This window comes from Tauraco erythrolophus, chromosome 18 (genome assembly GCF_009769465.1).
Source record: "Tauraco erythrolophus isolate bTauEry1 chromosome 18, bTauEry1.pri, whole genome shotgun sequence".
NCBI lineage: Eukaryota > Metazoa > Chordata > Aves > Musophagiformes > Musophagidae > Tauraco > Tauraco erythrolophus.
In genome coordinates, this window is record NC_141482.1 from 906785 (window position 1) to 925804 (window position 19020).

The 19020-nt window shown below is 43.5% G+C and overlaps 1 protein-coding gene across 5 annotated transcripts in view; it reads left to right on the forward strand.

Moving 5' to 3' along the window:
* Nucleotides 1-19020, forward strand: part of RALGAPB (Ral GTPase activating protein non-catalytic subunit beta) — a 67681-nt gene that overhangs the window by 17714 nt on the left and 30947 nt on the right. For 3 of the 5 annotated variants that reach the window (XM_086622641.1, XM_086622644.1, XM_086622642.1), the window contains exons 6-15: nt 117-248; nt 1426-1604; nt 4778-4926; nt 5037-5253; nt 11976-12177; nt 13595-13762; nt 14843-14957; nt 15213-15360; nt 18212-18276; nt 18470-18602. In XM_086622641.1, coding sequence (XP_086478767.1) covers nt 117-248; nt 1426-1604; nt 4778-4926; nt 5037-5253; nt 11976-12177; nt 13595-13762; nt 14843-14957; nt 15213-15360; nt 18212-18276; nt 18470-18602 — 1508 coding nt within the window. Of the gene's footprint in view, nt 1-116; nt 249-1425; nt 1605-4777; nt 4927-5036; nt 5254-10188; nt 10225-11975; nt 12178-13594; nt 13763-14842; nt 14958-15212; nt 15361-18211; nt 18277-18469; nt 18603-19020 lie in introns of all 5 variants that reach the window. The other 2 variants (XM_086622643.1, XM_086622645.1) reach the window with 2 other exon arrangements.

Genomic DNA, 19020 nt, shown 5'->3' on the forward strand with positions numbered 1-19020 from the left:
TGTGGTGTTGCTTGTGGGCTCAGCTGTGGACTGCTGATACCTTTGAGGCTCAAATGCACTGTTAAATTTTTGAGGAGTATTAACTGAGTGACAGGTCTGTCTGACTTGCTTTCTAGATTGCTGCGTTTTACGTACGGACCTTCGTTTCCTCCATTTAAAATTCCCGATGAAGACGCTGGTCTGATTCCTCCTGAAATGGATAATGAGTGCGTTGCCCAAACTTGGTTTCGCTTTTTACATATGCTGAGGTATTGTAATTACAGACATCCCTTGTTCATATTCTTACATCATTTCTCTAAGTCTGCACGACAAATGGAATCTTTCTCTGAAGCCTGCTGAGATTAAGCACCCGAGTAAAGTACAAGAGACTTGTTGTACCGGTGCCCTGCAGCAGTCCGGGGCAGGATTCTGAGTGAATTCCTCACCTTGCATCTCTTTGACTCTTTCAGAATGTAAACTGGTTCATTTAAGTAAAAAGTTCTTAGCCGTTTGGCATTTTTGAGGATCTGAAAAATGAGACTTCAATACAATTTTGTTTCTCTGAGATAGCAAACAGGAAAAGCAGAACAATGGCTCTGAGATATATACTGTTTCCATTTATTCTCCAGGGTGTTAAATTTAACCCACAAAAGGTTATTTTTAAAATGGGTGTATCTCTCTGGTTTTATGAAGAGAGCTATACAGTTAATTTTAACATCCATGTTACTCTTCCTTAAATACACAACAGAAGCAAGTGGCATGCTTGATTTTTAAGGGTTCTTGGGAGTGGCATTGCGTTAGAGTTCTGAATGGCCAGAATATTAAACTTTTTGTATAAAACATTATTTACTAAATAAAGCTAGGTAAACGTTAGATGGTGTAAAATCTACTTCTTAACTAACTAAAAAAAAAAAGAAATCTGTTCTTTTTCTTCATTTGTGCTAGTAACGTCGCAAGTACTGTACTCTTCAAATCTGGAATTGCTGTTACAGGATTTGTATCAGTCAGGAAAAATTGCTCAGACTTTCACAACCCAGTCCCTTTCTTGTTGCTGTTTGCTGGCAATATTTGATTTATTGCTTACCTTTTGAGAATAATTTTAACAATTTGAAGACTTCTTAAACTGAGTTCAAAAGACCTCTTAAGTAATTAACATTACTGCAACAGTGGGTTTATTCTAACAAGTGTGTGCTCTAGTTCATTGGATCTTAATAAAATTATTCAGTGTATTTGTGTAACATTTGAAATGAAGACAATAGGTACTGCCAACCCAGGAAGTGAGAATTGTCTTCCTGTGATGGAACAACAGCTGAAAATGTATTGATATTGGATGCCGTTTTGTTTTGTTATTTAAATGCCTTAAACTATTGCATCTTTAAGTATTTTTAAAATCCTAACCACTGTTCTTAATCTGACCAAAATATGTTGTGCTCTTTTTGTGTGCAGTAATCCTGTGGATTTGAGTAACCCAGCCATTATTAGCTCTACCCCCAAATTTCAGGAGCAGTTTCTGAATGTGAGTGGGATGACTCAAGAACTGAATCAGTACCCCTGCCTTAAACATCTGCCTCAAATATTCTTTCGTGCCATGCGTGGGATCAGCTGTTTAGTGGATGCATTCCTAGGTAATGCTTTTGTTTTACCTGTGGATAGCTGGGAATAGTAACTTAGTGATTACTTTGTTCTCCTTAGATCTGTCTCCTCCATAAATACAGCCATAAGTATCGCTTGCAAGTATATCCTGGAATTGATAGGGAAGGGACCTCAGGTCACTTTTAAATGACCATCTGTATACACAATAATATTTGAAAGCACGAAGTTGTAGATGGCCTTAGTTTCAAATGCAAAACAAAACAATAAATCTGGAGTCTAAAATAAAACCAACTGTCTCTTTGCCAAACAAGGCTTCTTTCTCTTTTTGTGTAGTCAGCAATGCAAGTGTTACACTTTTAGCATGTTGTGAGCGCTGACCACTTTGTTTACAAACTTAGTGGCAACAGCTGTGTGCAGCGCCTGTCCTTGGAAGACACTGAATTTTGACTGTCATCTTCAGATCTGTATGCACAAGGGCCAGTTTCACTTGGTTTGTGGTCGGTGGGTGGTTAGTACTGCTGAGGAAAGCTGTGTTTCTTGGTGTCTGCTGGTAACCGAGTAGCTCAGGTGTGACTGAGAGGTAAGGCAGATGTGAGCACTGGCTGGTGAGTGTGAAGCAACACTATATGGTACCTGAAATCTAAAACGTTATTTGTAATGTGCTTGAGGCTTATTAAAAATTCTTCAGAGATGACATACTATTGTAAACTCTGAAAAGCTGCCTGTCTCCTGCTTTTTTGCTTAAATATATGCAAACAAATGTCATCTGCCAGAAACGTGAGCTGATGTGAGACCGCAGGAGACTTGAGCAGGCACGTGAACTGTGTCCATAAAAAAAAAAGGGCTGTGGAATTAGACTGTTGGCTTTTACATGTTGGTTGTCTTTTGGAAAAACCTGAATGGTTGAGTCCTTTTAAGCATAGCACCTCAAGATCCTTCTGTCTCACTGAATTGTAAGATGCTTTTTACTAGAAATACTTTCTGTAAAAATATTGCAAGGTTTATTGGTTCTGTGTTCCCCACTGCAAACAAGTTTGTGTCTCTATAGACTTCACTTTTTTAGAAATAGTTTTGTTTAAGTTAAGTGGTCATTTTTCTTAAGCAATGATATTGAATGTTGGAACTTGTTGTGTCCACTGTGTTCTTGCATATGTCTTGCCACCAATTTTAAGGAATTTTAAGGATTGCCTTTTACTAATACCAGATGTGAGATTTAAAATATTCAGTAGTCTGTCAAATAATACCATAATTTGTTAAAGGAGGATTGTATATAGGCAACATATGGCCTAACCGTACAAAAACAACCTCCTTGCAGTGATATGTCAAACTCTGTCTTCCAACCTGATAATAGGATTTGGCAGTCGGCACTGACACAATAATTAAAAAAAAGAAGAGAGCCCAACTGAACATCGGTGGAAGGTGTCCTCTGAAGGGTCTTTCACTGGCTATGTTAGCCGAATTATTATTATTATTTTTTTAAAGCTGTTAAATATGGTATGTCTTGAGGAAAAACATACTGTATATCCAAGCTTTTTGTGAAAGTGTGGTTAGTAATTAATTTTCAGTAGAGAAAATTGTGATGTAAGACTCGCGAGGGGGGAACCTGCAGTGGAGGCAGAGGAAGAAGCCGAGTGGCTGTTGGCTTTGCACAGAGCATGCGGCAATGCTGGGGTGGCTGTTGTAGTGAATTCCTCTGAAAAATAGTCCTGGGTTCCTGTCTGAGCCTTTTAACCCTCTAAGGGTGTGATGGTCCTTCTCGTGCTGTGCATCTGGCTGCCCAAGACTCCGCGCCCACTGGGGCGACAGGGATCACGTACACAACTCCTTGTCCAGAGGCAGTGGAGTGGGGTGTGATGGTATCTGGGGTTGAGATCTTCTGTGCTGGCCAGCTGTGGAGCGCTTCTGTGGGCCCCTGGCAGCCCAGGCTCTCCCATAAGCATGCCAGGAGCTTTGCTGTCCATGTGAGCTTTTGATAGAATGTTGAATTGGAGACTTCAGGCTTTTGCAGGTCTCATGTAGCAGGATCAAACACCTGGGGGGGTGATAGCCCACATAGAGTTCAAAGACGATGTCAGACTATGATGCACTTGGGCAGGAGAGCTCTCGGTGGAATTAAATTCAAGCTGTAGGTGTAGATGTGAGAGTGTGCTCAGGCAGACTGTCGAGCTGGGTATGGACCCCTTCAGCTAAGGCTGAGGGGACCTCTCGTTGCCTCCTACCCCAAGTGCCAAAGCACATGGGTTTTATCTTGCCCTTCCTGATACGCACCTACATGAGATATGCGTTTGGCAAAATACTGCATCCTCTTTTCCAAAAAAGTGTACGGAAACAATACATTTCATATGTACTCTGCCCTCTGTGAGGGGTGTAGCACTAATGGTTTAGCAGGAGTTAGTTGTTCTGTAATGTGTTACGAAAAGTACTTTAATTAACATGGTCAAAAAAATCTGTATCAAGTCTTCAAGCACACTGCAATTCCACATTCAATTTTTCAAATGGAGATGCGAGGCTGGTGATATTTGTTAAAATGGGAAGAAGTGCTGTTTGTCACTTCAGGTTTTGCAGAGGGCTGGTTGCTTCTGATTCTGACTGGGAAGCGTAGCTTCATACACCACGAGTGTTTCTGTGAAGCTGGATGAAGACTGATCTAATGTCCTGCTGCTGCTGGAAAAATGACAGCTTGCTCTGCTTTCTGACCCCGTCTCTCGTACTGTCTCAGTGCGCGGCTGTTCAGAAGCTGATTCAACCCACAAACCCAGCAGAAAGCTGCATGGCAGATGGGTTTCATCTTGATTTAGTCGGCCAAGATGGCTTTGGAGGGTCAGACAAGAAGGGAAAAGAAAGAGAAAGGGGAGAGACATGGGAATTTTGACAGGAAGGAGCTGTTAAATTGGCTTTGGTGAACGAAGCCAGCCCCTTTCCCTGTGCCTGCTCCTAGGCTTGGTCCTCTGGTGCACTGTTTCCCACCTTCTTAAGGTGTGGGGCTCTTTGGTGCTCCTTAATGGTTTGCTCAGCTAATGCAAGCAGGGTTTTCTTTTCCTGTGTGTTTATTTCTGCTAATAGTAAAAGGGAAAAGATGTTTTTCTTCCTACCGCAGTTTTAGGGGCGGGGGGGACAGCTGTTCCATTTGCAGAAGGCCCCAGTGCTGCTGGGTGTGAGCCCGGGGAAGCCCTGCTGAAAGCTGGCTGTGTTCCTTGCTCTACAGGCATTTCCCGGCCCCGCTCAGACAGCGCGCCGCCCACGCCGGTGAACAGGCTGAGCATGCCCCAGAGCACTGCTACCAACACCACTCCACCCCATAACCGAAGGCATCGGGCAGTGACTGTGAACAAAGCAACGATGAAAACCAGCACTGTAAGAGTTCTTATTCCGTATTTAGGTAGCTGACCCTTTTGATAGTTTCCTCAGGTAGAGGAAGTGATTTCCTTGCTTCTGGGAGCTGATCTGTTCTTCTGTTCAACTAGGTAACTACTGTGCATAGCTCAAAAGTGCAGCACCAACCCTCCTCCACTTCGCCGCTCTCTAGTCCGAACCAGACAAGTTCTGAGCCACGGCCCCTACCAGCTCCTCGCAGGCCAAAGGTTAACAGCATCTTGAACCTCTTTGGATCGTGGTTGTTTGATGCAGCATTTGTTCACTGTAAACTTCATAATGGAATAAACAGAGACAGCAGCATGACTGGTAAATATTACTGAAAAATAAACGTACACTTTTTTTGTTGTTTTATTGACATTTCCTACCTGCAAGATTAACACATGCATAATTAAAAAAAAAAAAATCTGAAGTGCTGTATTGTGGTTAACCCCTCCCAGCTGAGCCAGCACCTGTTATTAGCTGAGCAGATGTTTGGAGGCTTTAAAACTTTAAAAAAAATTGCTTTTTACTATTAAACACTCCCTTGCTCTAACAAGCACGGCAGTCCCAATTATGCTAGTGGGGAAGATTTTGTTAAGTGAAGGAAATAATGTGATAAGAGAGTCCGCTTCCTAATTCGAAATCTGCTTGACTATCTCTCTGAGTAATAGCAACTTTTTATAGTGAGTCTTTAATGTTTGAAAAACTGTCAAACATCACTCCAGTTACTGCACAAAGGGGTACTTCTTGGTTTGGAGAGTGTTATGAAAACAGAAGTCCCTAAAATAGCAAGTCAAGTTGCTGCCTTTCAGTGACGGCTGCTATGTGTTGTCTTCAGTCCTTAACTGCTAGATTTATTTTGTCTCCCATGCTTTGAGGCATGAGAGCAGAATCAGTGCTCTGCTCAGGGAGGCTTTTTAGCACTCTTCTTCGTTTTGCTGCTAAATATTCAGGAAAGAATAAACTTCCTCACTCTTTGCGTTTTTTCTATTCTTCATGTAGTATTTTGAATGTCTGCTAAACTCTTCCAGGAGATCCATTAGGAGCTCGCTGGCCGAAGTAAGAGAAATAGGAGGAAGAGGTTTGTCGTAGCAAGTGGGGTTTATAGTGGGACGTGACAGCAGCAGTGAAACTCACGATTTTCCTCGTTTGTTGTGTTGGAAATCCCTGTGCAGAGGCGATGGGTTTAGGATTTGGGATCTGTTAAGGGTGTTTTTCGGTATGCAGCATGTGATTTTTGCAAGTGTTCAGTTGTGGATTTCTGTGGAAAGAGATTCCAGTCCCGGTGTGAAAGGCCCGTGGCACATCACTGGAGAAACAGCTGAGCCTAGGAGGGAGTAAGGCGTAATCTGAGGGTGTGTTCTGTTGCATGTGCAGCTAATGCATTTCTTTATTTAATGGTTTTCAGATTGATTAGATCATTTGAATATTGACATAGCCTGTATCTTGAGCAACTTTCATGAAATGCTTCACCTGAAAAAGCTGTCAGCTGAGATGCTGCTTATGCAACAGTGTCAGCTGTAGCCAGAGGTGGTGTGATTCCAGCCGAAGTACAGTCATCCAAAATCAAAATGATTGACTTCATTCAAGGGGTTCCAGGGCCTTCTATTGGTGTATGCAGTGTGTTAAGCCACCTAACAGCAGTCAGAAAATTGTCACGTTGTTAGCCCTACAGAGGGGCTTACCAGCTTCCTGAAAACTAGAAGCAAGCAATTGTTTGGAAGTGGCTCCATTCTGTTCCTCCTCCGTGCTCTTCCGAGCTGTCCATAGTGAGACCCGTGTTCGCATGTCACGCGTTCTGCCGTTTATTGGCAGCAGTGGATCTGAGGGAATTATGTTGGTGGAGACCCAGAAAACTGGCTGTGTTTATGTCCTGCTTTTCTAGCAATTTGGAAGACAGGATTAACTTAGGGAATTTAGTCAAGTGCTTGGTGCCCTTCCAGGATGCTGTGTTACTGCTGTGTAAAGTACTGCTCGTAGTGATGCCATGGCAGGCGGTCGGAAGCAGAGTGAGCTGGAGGTGGACCCTTACTGCTGAAACTTTGTAGAGAGGCACCGAAGTCGGATTGCCTGATTTGTCCTTTTGGATAAATCCTTTTGCTCAGCCTCTGCTTTAGGTGAGAAAGGGCTCAGCTCCTGCAGCTTCTCCTGACTTGGAGCATCAGTGTCTTTTAAATCAGGTTTAAGCTTCTGTTCTGGGAGTCTAATCTGTGAAGCCTGATGCCTCCAGGTGAAGTCTTTTCCTCCTTGAGCAGTGTAAGGCAGGAGGTGCTGTGCTGGACTGATGAGCTGGGCCAGGAGGGTTGTGTAACATGGTCCCCTCCGTCACACAAGTGGGGCCCATCGGTAATAATCACATCTGAGTGTTGTGTCCATCCATCTGCCTCTGCTCATGCTGCCCAGTACAGATGTGGCTTGGAGAAAGAGGGCAGTTAGGAAAGAGGACAAAAATAAATCTGCTGCTTTCTGGCTGCGGTTTGGCTACCCCTGTCTATCATGGTCCATATGCTGTGGTCCGTAGCCTGGTGCAGTAATGTTTTTGCCACTAGCTTGAATATTCTTACCATCTTTGACACTGCTGTTGATAATCTTTGTGTTAGCTTCAGGAAGCACTGCTATTTTCATAGGTGCTTTAAATATTTTATGATTGGGAAGTGTCTGCACTTAAAATCAGTTTTGCTCTGTAGTATTGTCCTCCCCTGGCCCACGTGCACTGTTTGACTTTCAGGTCTGGGATGGCAGCTGTGTGAGATCTCAACAGCTTTAAACCTTTTTAGTGTTCGCTTTGTTTCAGTGCTGTGCAGTTAAGACTTTCTTCTCTCTGTGATTTCCCTGTTTTGTTGCTGGCTAGAGGACTGAGGGTCACTTTAGAAAAGAAAGAGGTGAAATATCTTGGTACAGATTGCTCCTTGGCCCTGCCGAGAGATCCCCTGCCCTGGGACACTTTTCTGGAATGCTTTCTTATTCCTCTTGTGTCATGTGAGATGTTCTCGTTGAGAACCTGTATGGCATGATTTCTAAAGAGGTACTCATGAGCTAAATGTGAGTGCCTAACAGGTAACCCTGTGGATGAGCTGCAATCTCAAGTTCTAGTTCAGAATTTACTTCAGTTCTTCTAAACGACCCCCTGCTGATTCACATGGACTGGCACATCGTCCTTCTCCCATCTTACAACACAAGTCTTGTTGATGAGCTTTAGGAGGTAAGGAGCGGTTGACCAAGGCCAATGTGGATGAGTACCTATTGACCCTTGCTTTTCTTCTTGTCCTGGAGCCTCTTGTATCTTACTTCTCAAACTCTTTAACCTCCAGAAAGGAAGTCAAGAAAAATGACTGTGGTAGAAAAAATGTGCAGCTTTTTGTAGGTTCTGAGCTGAAAAATATCTGCATGGGTGGAAGGGTAACCGAGCTTGCTCTACTTGACCCTGCTTTGGGAGGGGTGGGTGCTGACGATATCATCTCCAGAGGTCTCCTCCAGCCTCAACTCTTCTCTGGTTCTGTGAATATAACTGTTGCCCCACTGTTGTTCAGTTTTCTGCCATCTTCATTGGTGAACTTCTTCTACCACCCCTTGCACGATTCAGGATCATCATACATCATGTTTGAAGTTGCTGTGGTTTTGTTTGTCTCTCTGTGGGAAGAGAGAGGATTGTTCTCTCCCACAAGATTAGCTGGAGGTCATCTGCGTAGGGCAGAGTGCTGGTGGAATTTATCACCTGGAAAGCAGTCTTCCTGTTTGCTCTTTGAGCCCCGTCCTTCCAGAGAGTCTTGTGGTGGTGTTTGGACTCTGAAGCCAAACAGTGATCTTGCTGTCCTTGGTGTAAGGCTTTTATGCCTCGAGTGTCCTGTATCAGGTTTTTGTTTCTGCACTGGGACCTTGATGGGGGAGCTGCGTTAGCTGCGTGCTGTAAAGCCGTAAAGGTTACTCTGTGTTGTGACGAGAGGAAAAATGATCGATTTGAAAATGCATAGTTGGTTTGAAAGGAGCTGGATCCTGCTGATACAGTCTTTAGAACTAGGTGGCTGCATGTTATTTATTTAGCTGCGGGGCATAAATAGCTCCCTGTGATTGGCACTTGAGAAAACGCCTTCATAGGAAATTCGGTGTGAAGCCTTTATGGAGTTAACCCTGAGTATGACAGCTCTGGGGTGCGTGCGTGTGCCGAGAGGAATTTCAGAGGCAGGACGCGTTTTAGTTCGAGGTTAGTGCCTGCTGCTCGTAGTTGCTGTCCTCAGCAACTTAGGAGATTTGGGAAAAACTCATGAGTACCTTGTGCCAGCATTTCAGCAGCTGCATCTTCCGATCCGATGGGCACATTCCTAATCCTGTACCCAAAGCAGTGAGTCGCAAGCCTGCCGGCTGCGTGGGGTGCAGCAGCTGGAGGGTCTTACCTACGCAGGTCGCTGGTGTCACCCGGGTGCTGTTGGCAGAGCAGGAGTCTTGGGATATGTGGTTGTACTCTCATCTCTTCTGGCCCTACTGTCATTAACGTCCCAAAGAGCATTTCTGAGGGTCTAGGAGGAAACTCTTAAGAAGCCCTGATTAGGGACATCTTGACTGTTGCTGGGAGGCTCGGTCACAGTCTTGATCTGACCTTGCACATTCAAAGCAGCAGCTCGTAGAGGTGGTGGCACTCTCTCCTGGTACCTGGCTACTGGAGTCTTTCCTCTCTTCTTTCTCTGGAGATTGTGTTTGAGAGGCTGATATTTGTCTTTTATTTCTGCATCGCAAGATTGTTGATTGGTGGTGGTCAGGGGATTCGGGCTGCTGAGCAGGGTTGTTAGCAGCTTGGGTTGGGGAATATGGAGCTGTAGCGTGGTCAGGAGCTCCTGGTATTGCTGTAAGGAGACTGCAGGTAAGTCGCCTTCCCCCTACAAGACGTGTCCCAAGTCTCTGAAGCCTTAGGACAGCGGAGTGCACGCTCCGTACACAGCGCGGCATAGGGAGATGTACTTGAGCTGGGAAGGGTTAATACATCCACTTAAAGAACTGGTGTGCATTAATGTGAACAGCTCTAAAGCTTGTTAGTATTTTGTAACTTTTCGTTCATTGTTTTGCATGGTACTTTCAAAACCATAATTTTGGACCTGAATGCCAATTTCCTATGTGTTTAACGAGCTTGCTATATCATAAAGCTTTTAATCAGTTTTTTAAAAAAGCTAAAAGCTTCTTAACTTCTATTACGATTTCACCATCTTAAAAGTATTTTATAACTACTGCTGTCCTTTGATTTGTTTCCATTTTATTTCTATTATCTTGCAGCATCTTTTATCCAAATTCTTCTTTCTTATAAATCTTGTAAGTAGGAACCAGTAGCTTTTCCTTAATTGCGGTCATGCTTTTCTTTTTCCATTATCCCATATTTTATTTGTAAATTCATTCTCATTGTCTCTTGTAGCTTTTGCACTTTTACTTGAAAAAGACAAGTAATTTTTTTTGTGTGTGTTTTTGAATGGGGAGGATTGTTGGCAAAAGCAAATTAATCTGCCTGAATCAGTCCCATCTTTTCTGTACTTTAGTCTGTGATCATGCCATGAGTTTCAGGACTTTGCACTAACCATGTTTTTTTCACTTAAAGCTTATTTTACAGACCTAGTGTTTGATTTGTATGCATTGTGCATGTAGTGTTTTTTTCCAACTACGATATATTGCTGGATAGCCTATTCAGGACAAAAAATGGCTCATGGGAAGATGCATAAAGATTTGTGCTTATTTGCTACTTATGTCATGAAAAATTTGTAAGGTAACAGTAGGTTAAACTACGAATTTGAAGACAAAAAATTAAGAGTGGACACTTGTCATTAGGACATTTCCTTGGTTTTAAAAACAAAAAAAACAACAACAAAAAACAAACCAAAACAACAACAACAAAAAAAGGCCAGAAAAAAAACTATCCTTAAATTATCAAATATTCCAACTGTGAGAGTTGTTTGCAAGGCTGATTGTGAACCTGGTGTTCCCCAGTGTCCCAGGGTCGAGATAGAGGAAGTTCTCTGGTACTGGGGGAACTATATTGGCGTGATTCAGTTAGGAGCACGCATTATCTGTTGTTTGGTTTTGTAGCTTATAGAAGTTATGAAAATCTATATAGTCTTAGCTAAAAATGAGGAGGAACGTGCTCTTTCCGCTGTTAGTAATCCAAGAGTGAAGTTGTCCAAGGAAAAAACAAGGAAGGGGGGAACGGAGCGCAATATATATATTATCTTTTGGTTGCCATCCTGAAAGAAAGGGTGAAGCCTGCAAAGCAAGTAGCCTCCTGCATCGTGTGATACTGGTGTGTGAAAGGGGGACCAGAAACCTCTCTAGAAAGACATGAATTCCACTGGCTGGGGCTGGCAGGACCGTGCTGCAGGGAGGGAGCGCGGGCAGGCAGAGCGGGCTCCGGAGAGGCATTGGTAGGAGAGGGCCAGGCTCCCTGGTGCTGCTGTCTGGGGCTGTCTGACCTCCCGGGCATTTGGCAATTTCAGCAGTCGTGTGAGGAGACAGGGACCAAATCACAAGAGCGGGTTTCAGCAAATTTCTCTTTCTGGTATGGGTCCTTAAAATTTTTGGATTATTTTTTAATAATTCCATTCATACAACAAAAGTGGACCGAAGCAGCTTGGTGTTCCGAGCAGCATAAGAGATGAGGTGGCCGGTGAAAAGTTAAGCACTTGCTTGGAGGTCACAGTAACGGCACCGTCTGAACGTTTTTTGGTGTTTGAAGGCAGCAAGGCAAGGTGGTACTTCATTTTTCTGGAGATCAGAACTAGGTGAGGGAAGATGCTTGTCCTCCAGAGAGGGTAGGAAGCTAATGTTGGGTATCAGCATGCTCTTCCCAGCAGAATGTTGGGACAGGCTCTAGGATGTGAACGTCAGTTGTTGTCATCCTTACAAAGAAAAATAGTTAGTTACACCCACGAACACTTCCTAAACGGAGGCACTGCCTCAAGCATAGTGAACAGCTTCATGATGGCTTCTAAATTTGACTTGATCTTTGTGTCCAGGATCCCATGAGCCTGTTACATACGTTAACAAAAGCAGTGAGATGCTGTTTTTTCTCTTCCCAGCTATAGCGACTCAAGCTAGCGTGGAGTTTCGCCGGAAAGGATCCCAAATGTCCACAGACACAATGGCTTCCAACCCCACGTTTGATGCGAGTGAATTCCCAGACAACTATGAAGCGGGAAGGGCAGAGGCGTGCGGGACACTGTGTAGGATATTTTGTAGCAAGAAGACTGGGGAGGAAATATTACCAGCTTACCTATCCCGGTACTGACCTATCTTCCAGTTGCTTTGTTGGTGTAACTTTCTGGTGCATAGTGATTCCCGGTGGATGGCATTCCGTTACCGCCTGCGTCCCGGGTAGCCAATTCGAAACCCCGGTGAGCCCTCGGGGGCCGCAGGTGGGATCCCTGGCTCCACTGAGCAGGGATTTCCTTTCCTCTTCTCCTGGTGCTGGTTTGCGTTGGGTTTTCTTCAGGCTCCGGTTGAAGGGAAGTCCCTTGAGGTGCCTCCCAGCTGGAAGGCATGTGGTCGTTTTGATCCCGTCTTGCCTTTTGTATTCTTGAGGGTTTTTTTTTGTCACCGAATGGTGTTCAGGTGGAGAAAATAAGTGTGCAGACATGAGACTTGGTACACTTTATTAGACTGTGAAGGGTCTTAGGTTGTCAAATACCACAACACTGGGATGGCATGTGTTTGTGGGTAGTTTTTTGGTTGTTTTTTATTATTTTTTATTTAAATATAAATACTAATATTCCATTATTTGAAACAGTTGTGTTCTGAACTACCTCTGTTTACAGTTCTGTTTCTAATAAAATAAGGCAATCTTGCCTATCATAGTGTACCTTTTTTCCAAATTTTTGTTCAAAAGTGAAATAGCAAAGGCTAGAGGCAGAAAATCAGTGTTAAATCATGACTCTCTCAACCTGTTCAGGTACGTTTGTCCCAGATGGCATCAAAACTTCCTGGAAGACTGAACTATTTATTTCTTGCACGTTGTAGCGTTTCATGTGTAGATAGTTGGTGTTTCCCTTACCCAGTCAGTGAGATTCCTCTGTGTTTGCAAGCCTTTTAAAAAAATAAAGGGGATGTAAATATTCTCTAACAAGAAACTGCAAAAGAAACTAACTGCTTCAGGGTGATGGCCCGCTGGGTTCCTGCCCCGGTGCTCTGTCATTTGAACTGGTTATGATGGATATGTTCAGTCTCGTTTTCCAAATCACTGGTCAGCGTGTCCCGTCCTGTTTCCCCCTAGAAGATTTTCTAGTGTTTTTCTCGTGTTGGGGAGTTAAAGTCAAGGTCTCGCTGCCATCCTTAGGTGGGGAAGGAGTAGTGGGAGAGCACATGATGCAAGCGCTGCTGGTAACCGTCCGGGCGGCGTTTGCACAGCTCCCAGTCCCTGTGTTCCATCGAGTCAGAGGTTTCGATGAGGCCATGCAGCGCTGGCATTTCACATGGAACACGTGTGGTTCGGGAGGGGCTTTTGGTGGAGCTGGTTAGGTGGGTTTGCCTGTGCTAAAGTACTCTGGGGGGAATGCTCATGTAAATGTTCCCTAGCTCTGATTTTGAAACTTTTGAAACTCTATTTTCTATAGAAAAATCAAATAGTGGTTGCACATTCTTGTTCATGTGGGATGCTGATGCTTTTATGTGCAAATAATTTAATCTTATCTTTCTTTGTCAGATTTTACATGCTTTTAATTCAGGGTTTGCAGATAGCAGATTTCGTCTGCCACCCGGTTCTTGCCAGCGTTATTTTAAACTCCCCTCCTTTGTTCTGCTGTGACCTGAAAGGGATTGACGTCGTCGTTCCTTATTTCATTTCGGCTCTTGAAACTATTTTACCTGACAGGTAAATTGCTATTTCCGTATAAATATCATCAGAATTGTGGGGAGGTGTTTTATTTTCTGGGGTTTCTGTCATTTCCGAGTAGTTTTCACTGCAGGAATTCTGTAATGTGGGCCTCATACTGTGTATGTGTTTGATAGTGATAATAGCAGCACTTCATTAGCTCTAATTTTTCATTTTATTTAATGCAGTTTTCTTTAAACTAATAGTTGTGCTTATTTTAAAGGAAATACATGAGCTGTGTTATCTACATATTCATTGATGGAAAGCAGTATCCGTAAGAATAGGGGAAAGGAGTGATTTAGCTCAAATATATTGAAAGCCTACTGCTCTTTAAGTAAAATTTCACAGGATATTCATCAGTGGCTATTGCTGTAGTGAATTTATTAAGAGAGTAATCTTACACATCATTAAATAGTAAAATTGATAATTTAGACAAACTGGTGGAATTGGAGTAGGTGTATCAGAAGATCCAGCCTCACTTGTCAGAGCCTTGTAGGTTTCTGGATGTTTTGCTAAGTGCTGCTCTGCATGCCTTCTTCAGCATACGCTTTATGTCGTGATACTGCCTTTCATTTTGAAGTTATGCATAAAATATTATTTATCTTCTGGGCTTGAATCTGAGCCACTGCTTCTTTTGGACAGGTCTTACAAGTAGAAGAATTTGCTGGTGGCTACTGAAAAACGTAGCTAAGCAGCTTGTGTTTTATGCAATATGGCATGGGATTATTCTGCAGATCTCTGATAATCCTGGGTGGGTTCGAGTGGTAATAAACCACTGTAGGCTCATGACCAAAACTTGCTGCTTTGAAGATGCAGTGTATGAATAATACTTTGATCAGCTCGTTGCTTTTATGTGGGGTATAGAATCCTTAGCAAGTGATAGTTCCTGCATGAATTTGTGTTATTGCTGCTGTTTAAAAAAAACCTAAAAAAATCCTGAGCCTAGAAAGAAACAGCTACATTATGTACTGCACATTATTTAAGACCACTGAGTGATTGTATATTTAATTTTAATGTAATTAAATTTGGCTCCAAATTCCTGTGAAAAGTTGATTAACTGTACGATTATTTGATTTGCAGAGAACTCTCAAAGTTTAAAATCTATGTAAACCCCACAGAGCTAAGAAGAGCTTCGATTAACATCTTGCTGTCTCTGTTGCCTCTCCCTCATCACTTCGGAACCATAAAGTCTGAGGTAGTAAACTTACCGCTTTGTTTTGCATTTCCATTTATGGTTTCCTGGGCATTTTGGAGTGGGATTTGGATGACTTGTGGGTTTTATTTGCTGTTCTCTTTCGCACTGAAACTCTTCTAGCAAGTGTGTGCCAGTAGGACTGCATTAAAAGTTGTCAGTAGCAATGTGTGATGTGGATATTGACTTTTTAAACCTTTAAATATCATGCTGGTGCGATCTCTGATTGATACTGAAATAAATGTATTTTTCCTTCAGGTTGTCCTGGAAGGAAAATTCAGCAATGATGACAGCTCAACATATGATAAGCCAGTAACCTTCCTTTCCTTGAAGCTGAGGCTTGTGAATATACTTATAGGAGCTTTGCAAACAGAAACAGATCCCAACAACACTCAAATGATACTAGGTTATTTCAACTTTTTCTTATTTATTAACTGTGTTGTAGAAGAATCTGTCTTAATCTGTCCTGGAATAATATGGTTTATTAGTCATGTGTTGCTTTGCAAGAAAAAAGATGAAATTCCTGGCAGGTTGTCATCTGTATAATCTCCCTCATATTATGAAAACATCTTGAAAAGCCTCACATTGTCCTTAAAGTAGTCTCTCAGTTTTTACAAATGTGAAATAATGCCTGAAAAGTAGAGATGGAAGTAAAGCACATTGTTGCAGAAAAAGTCCGTCATAACTAGGAATAGAAATAAGAAAAAAAAAACTTGTTTTACTATTGAGAAGGGTTCTTGCCTAATGGGTTACAGGGAACACTTTAGTTTTTGACATGATTGAGTCCAGAAACAAATTGAAATACCGAGTGACTGGTGGTCCAGCAGCGGCAGAATACAGCTGCCATTTGTTCAGCACGGTGTAAATCCTCAGACAAAAGCTTTGGAACAGAGTCTGGTGATGCACCACAGTTTGACAACAGACTGTTCTTTGAGATAATAAGTGTATTAACATTATTCTGAATACTCAGAAAGTGATTAGAAGCTGAAAACTTGAACGGTGCATAATCTGCCAAGTTAAATGTATTTTCAGAGTGGTAAAAAATGAAGACAGATGCCGCTGAGTGCATCAGTGTCGGCCTGTCCCAGGTCTGTGTCCTCACTGCTGCTTTCCCTGTCGCCTGGGGGTGCTGCTGCCAGGCAGATGCAGCCCGTTCACACTGTGTGACCTAAGGCACCCTGCATGCAGCAGCAGTTGAAATGTAATGGTGTGTTACACATTTTGTAGTTTTTTCTTCCGAGGTGGAAGAAATAACACGAGTGGTGTTCCTCAGGGGTCAGTACTGGGACCAGTGCTATTTAACATCTTTGTTGGAGACATGGACAGTGGGATCAAGGGCACCCTCAGCAGGTTTGCAGATGACACCAAGTTGTGTGGTGTGGTGGACACACTGGAGGGAAGGGATGGCATCCAGAGAGACCTTGACAGGCTGGAGAGGTGGGTCTGTGAGAACCTCATGGAGTTCAACAAGGCCAAGGGCAAGGTCCTGCACGTGGGTCGGGGCAATCCCAAGGACAAGTACAGGCTGGGCAGAGAATGGATGGAGAGCAGCCCTGAGGAAGAGGACTTGGGAGTGCTGGTGGATGAGAAGCTCAACATGAGCCAGCAACGTGCGCTGGCAGCCCAGAAAGCCAACCGTGTCCTGGGCTGTATCAAAAGGAGGGTGGCCAGCAGGTCGAGGGAAGGGATTCTGCCCCTCTGCTCTGCTCTCGTGAGACCCCACCTGGAATACTGTGTTCAGCTCTGGAGTCCCCAACACAAGAAGGACATGGAGCTACTGGAGCGAGTCCAGAGGAGGCCACGAAGATGATCCGAGGGCTGGAGCACCTCTGCTATGGAGACAGGCTGAGAGAGTTGGGGCTGTTCAGCCTGGAGAAGAGAAGGCTCCGGGGAGACCTTCCAGCACCTTCCAGTACCTAAAGGGGCTACAGGAAAGCTGGAGAGGGGCTTTGGACAAGGGCATGTAGTGACAGGACAAGGGGCAATGGATTTAAACTGAAAGAGGGCAGATTTAGGTTAGATATAAGAAAGAAATTTTTCACTGTGAGGGTGGTGAGGCACTGGCACAGGTTGCCCAGAGAAGCTGTGGCTGCCCCATCCCTGGCAGTGTTCAAGGCCAGGTTGGATGAGGCTTTGGGCAACCTGGTGTAGTGGAGGGTGTCCCTGCCCATGGCAGGCAGGGGGTTGGAACTGAATGGTCTTTAAGGTCCCTTCCAACCCAAACCGTTCTGTGATTCTAAGAGAGAGCTACCTGCTGGCTAGCTTGGGTGCTACCCGTGCTCTTAAACCTTCAGCTTGTTCAGTACGATATTTTGGACACTGATGGAAAACAAAGCACAGAAAATGAGAGGCTGCTTCCAGGTGGAGAGAATTGCAGTGTATCCCACTTCAGATTATGCACTGGCCTCCTGATTTAGGGAATTTGGCTTATATTTGAGCCAAATTGAAATGAAAGCCATTTTTAATTTGCTCTACAAACTCATAAATTATCAATGATGCAAATATTAGCCTTGGGGTTTTTTTTGTTGGTTTTTTTTTTTTTGTGGGCAGAAATGTCTTTCTGAAAATAAAACTCCTTGTGTTATGGTGGTTTGGGGGTTCATTTCACTGGTCACCAACCAGTATGAGAACAAGCATGGTCCCTTGCAGCAATGTCTTAAGGGCTGATGAGTGCACCAGACATGTCTTCCAGCAGGTTGCTGTCTGTACTGCTGGTTCATCAGGACTTGAAAACATGGTTTTGTTTGCCAGTCACCAGCTGCCTTTGGCTCCTAATGGTCAAACTGGGAAGGGAGACCTTGTGCCAGGCAAGAAGGTAGCCAGGGCCAGCAGCGTTTAACCCCTGGGTGTCTTTGGACTATGCAGCTCATTTTAGCACTCTCAGTTGTCTCACAGATATTGTTAATTTATTCATAGAATCAGCAGATATCCTTAAATGTAACCTGAGTTTTTTAAATGAGCACAATCTGATGGGAGACAAGGAACGATACCAGTCCCTCTGTGAAACCAAAATCCTTTTGAACTGAGGAATTACATTCAAAGCATTTCTAAAACAGCTGGAAGCACTCTTATCTCAGCTCTCGTCTGCCTCAAATGGCTAAGCCTGAAGCAAATCCTGAGTTTTATAAAACTTTGTAAGAGTTTTTGTAAAACAGGATGGTGATCCTGTATGCTAGACCTTCAGTGCTTCTTTATAAATTTTAGCAGTGAATATTCTACTACAGTCTTTAGTTACCTTCTTATATCTGATTCTTCAGGTGCAATGTTAAATATTGTTCAAGATTCCGCGCTGTTGGAAGCCATTGGCTGTCAGATGGAAACGGTGAGTGTGTTTTCTTTAAGAAGTTACCACTTCAGCAAGAATGCATTGCTCAGTCTATCTGCTGTGCTGAGGTGCTCAGGTAGCATCTTGGGGTTGGGCATCTTTTTTTTCTCCGTTGTATCTGAGAGCATCCTCTGGTATAGGGAACTCAGAAGAATCTTCTCATCACTTAAAACTGACTTTCGATTTGCAGAACGGTGGGGAAAACAACCTCTTCAAAAGCCACAGTCGTACTAACAGTGGCATCAGCACTGCGAGCGGGGGCAGCACGGAGCCCACCACGCCAGACAGCGAGAGACCAGCACAAGCCCTTCTGAGGGATTATGGTAAGGGCAGTTCTTTTGAAACAAAAAATCCTCTGCTGTTATATGCCAGAGTGGTGTGTTCTGTGGTTTTTTCCTGTTCCAAATTCTGGCTAATACATCAATGTGCATGGGTGTGTTGAACCCAGGGTGGATAACTCCTTTGTTTGTTGCCAGTCTGTGCTCATATGTGCCCTTTAGTTGGCTGGTTTTTAATCCTACTAAGGGGCTCTGTGAACATTTTAGAGATAAGAATGTAAAAGCTTATGAAAAAAGAGGTGTTTTCAAACTGGTTCACTTCAGCATTTGTTTTCAAGACACTTAGTTTTCATGAGCAGTAGTGGGATAAATGTACACCAAGCGTAAATTAATCGCTTCGATCATTTTGGTAGCATTCCAAATGCTCTCCTGACTTTTCTTAAGCTATATTTAAAGGGCATTT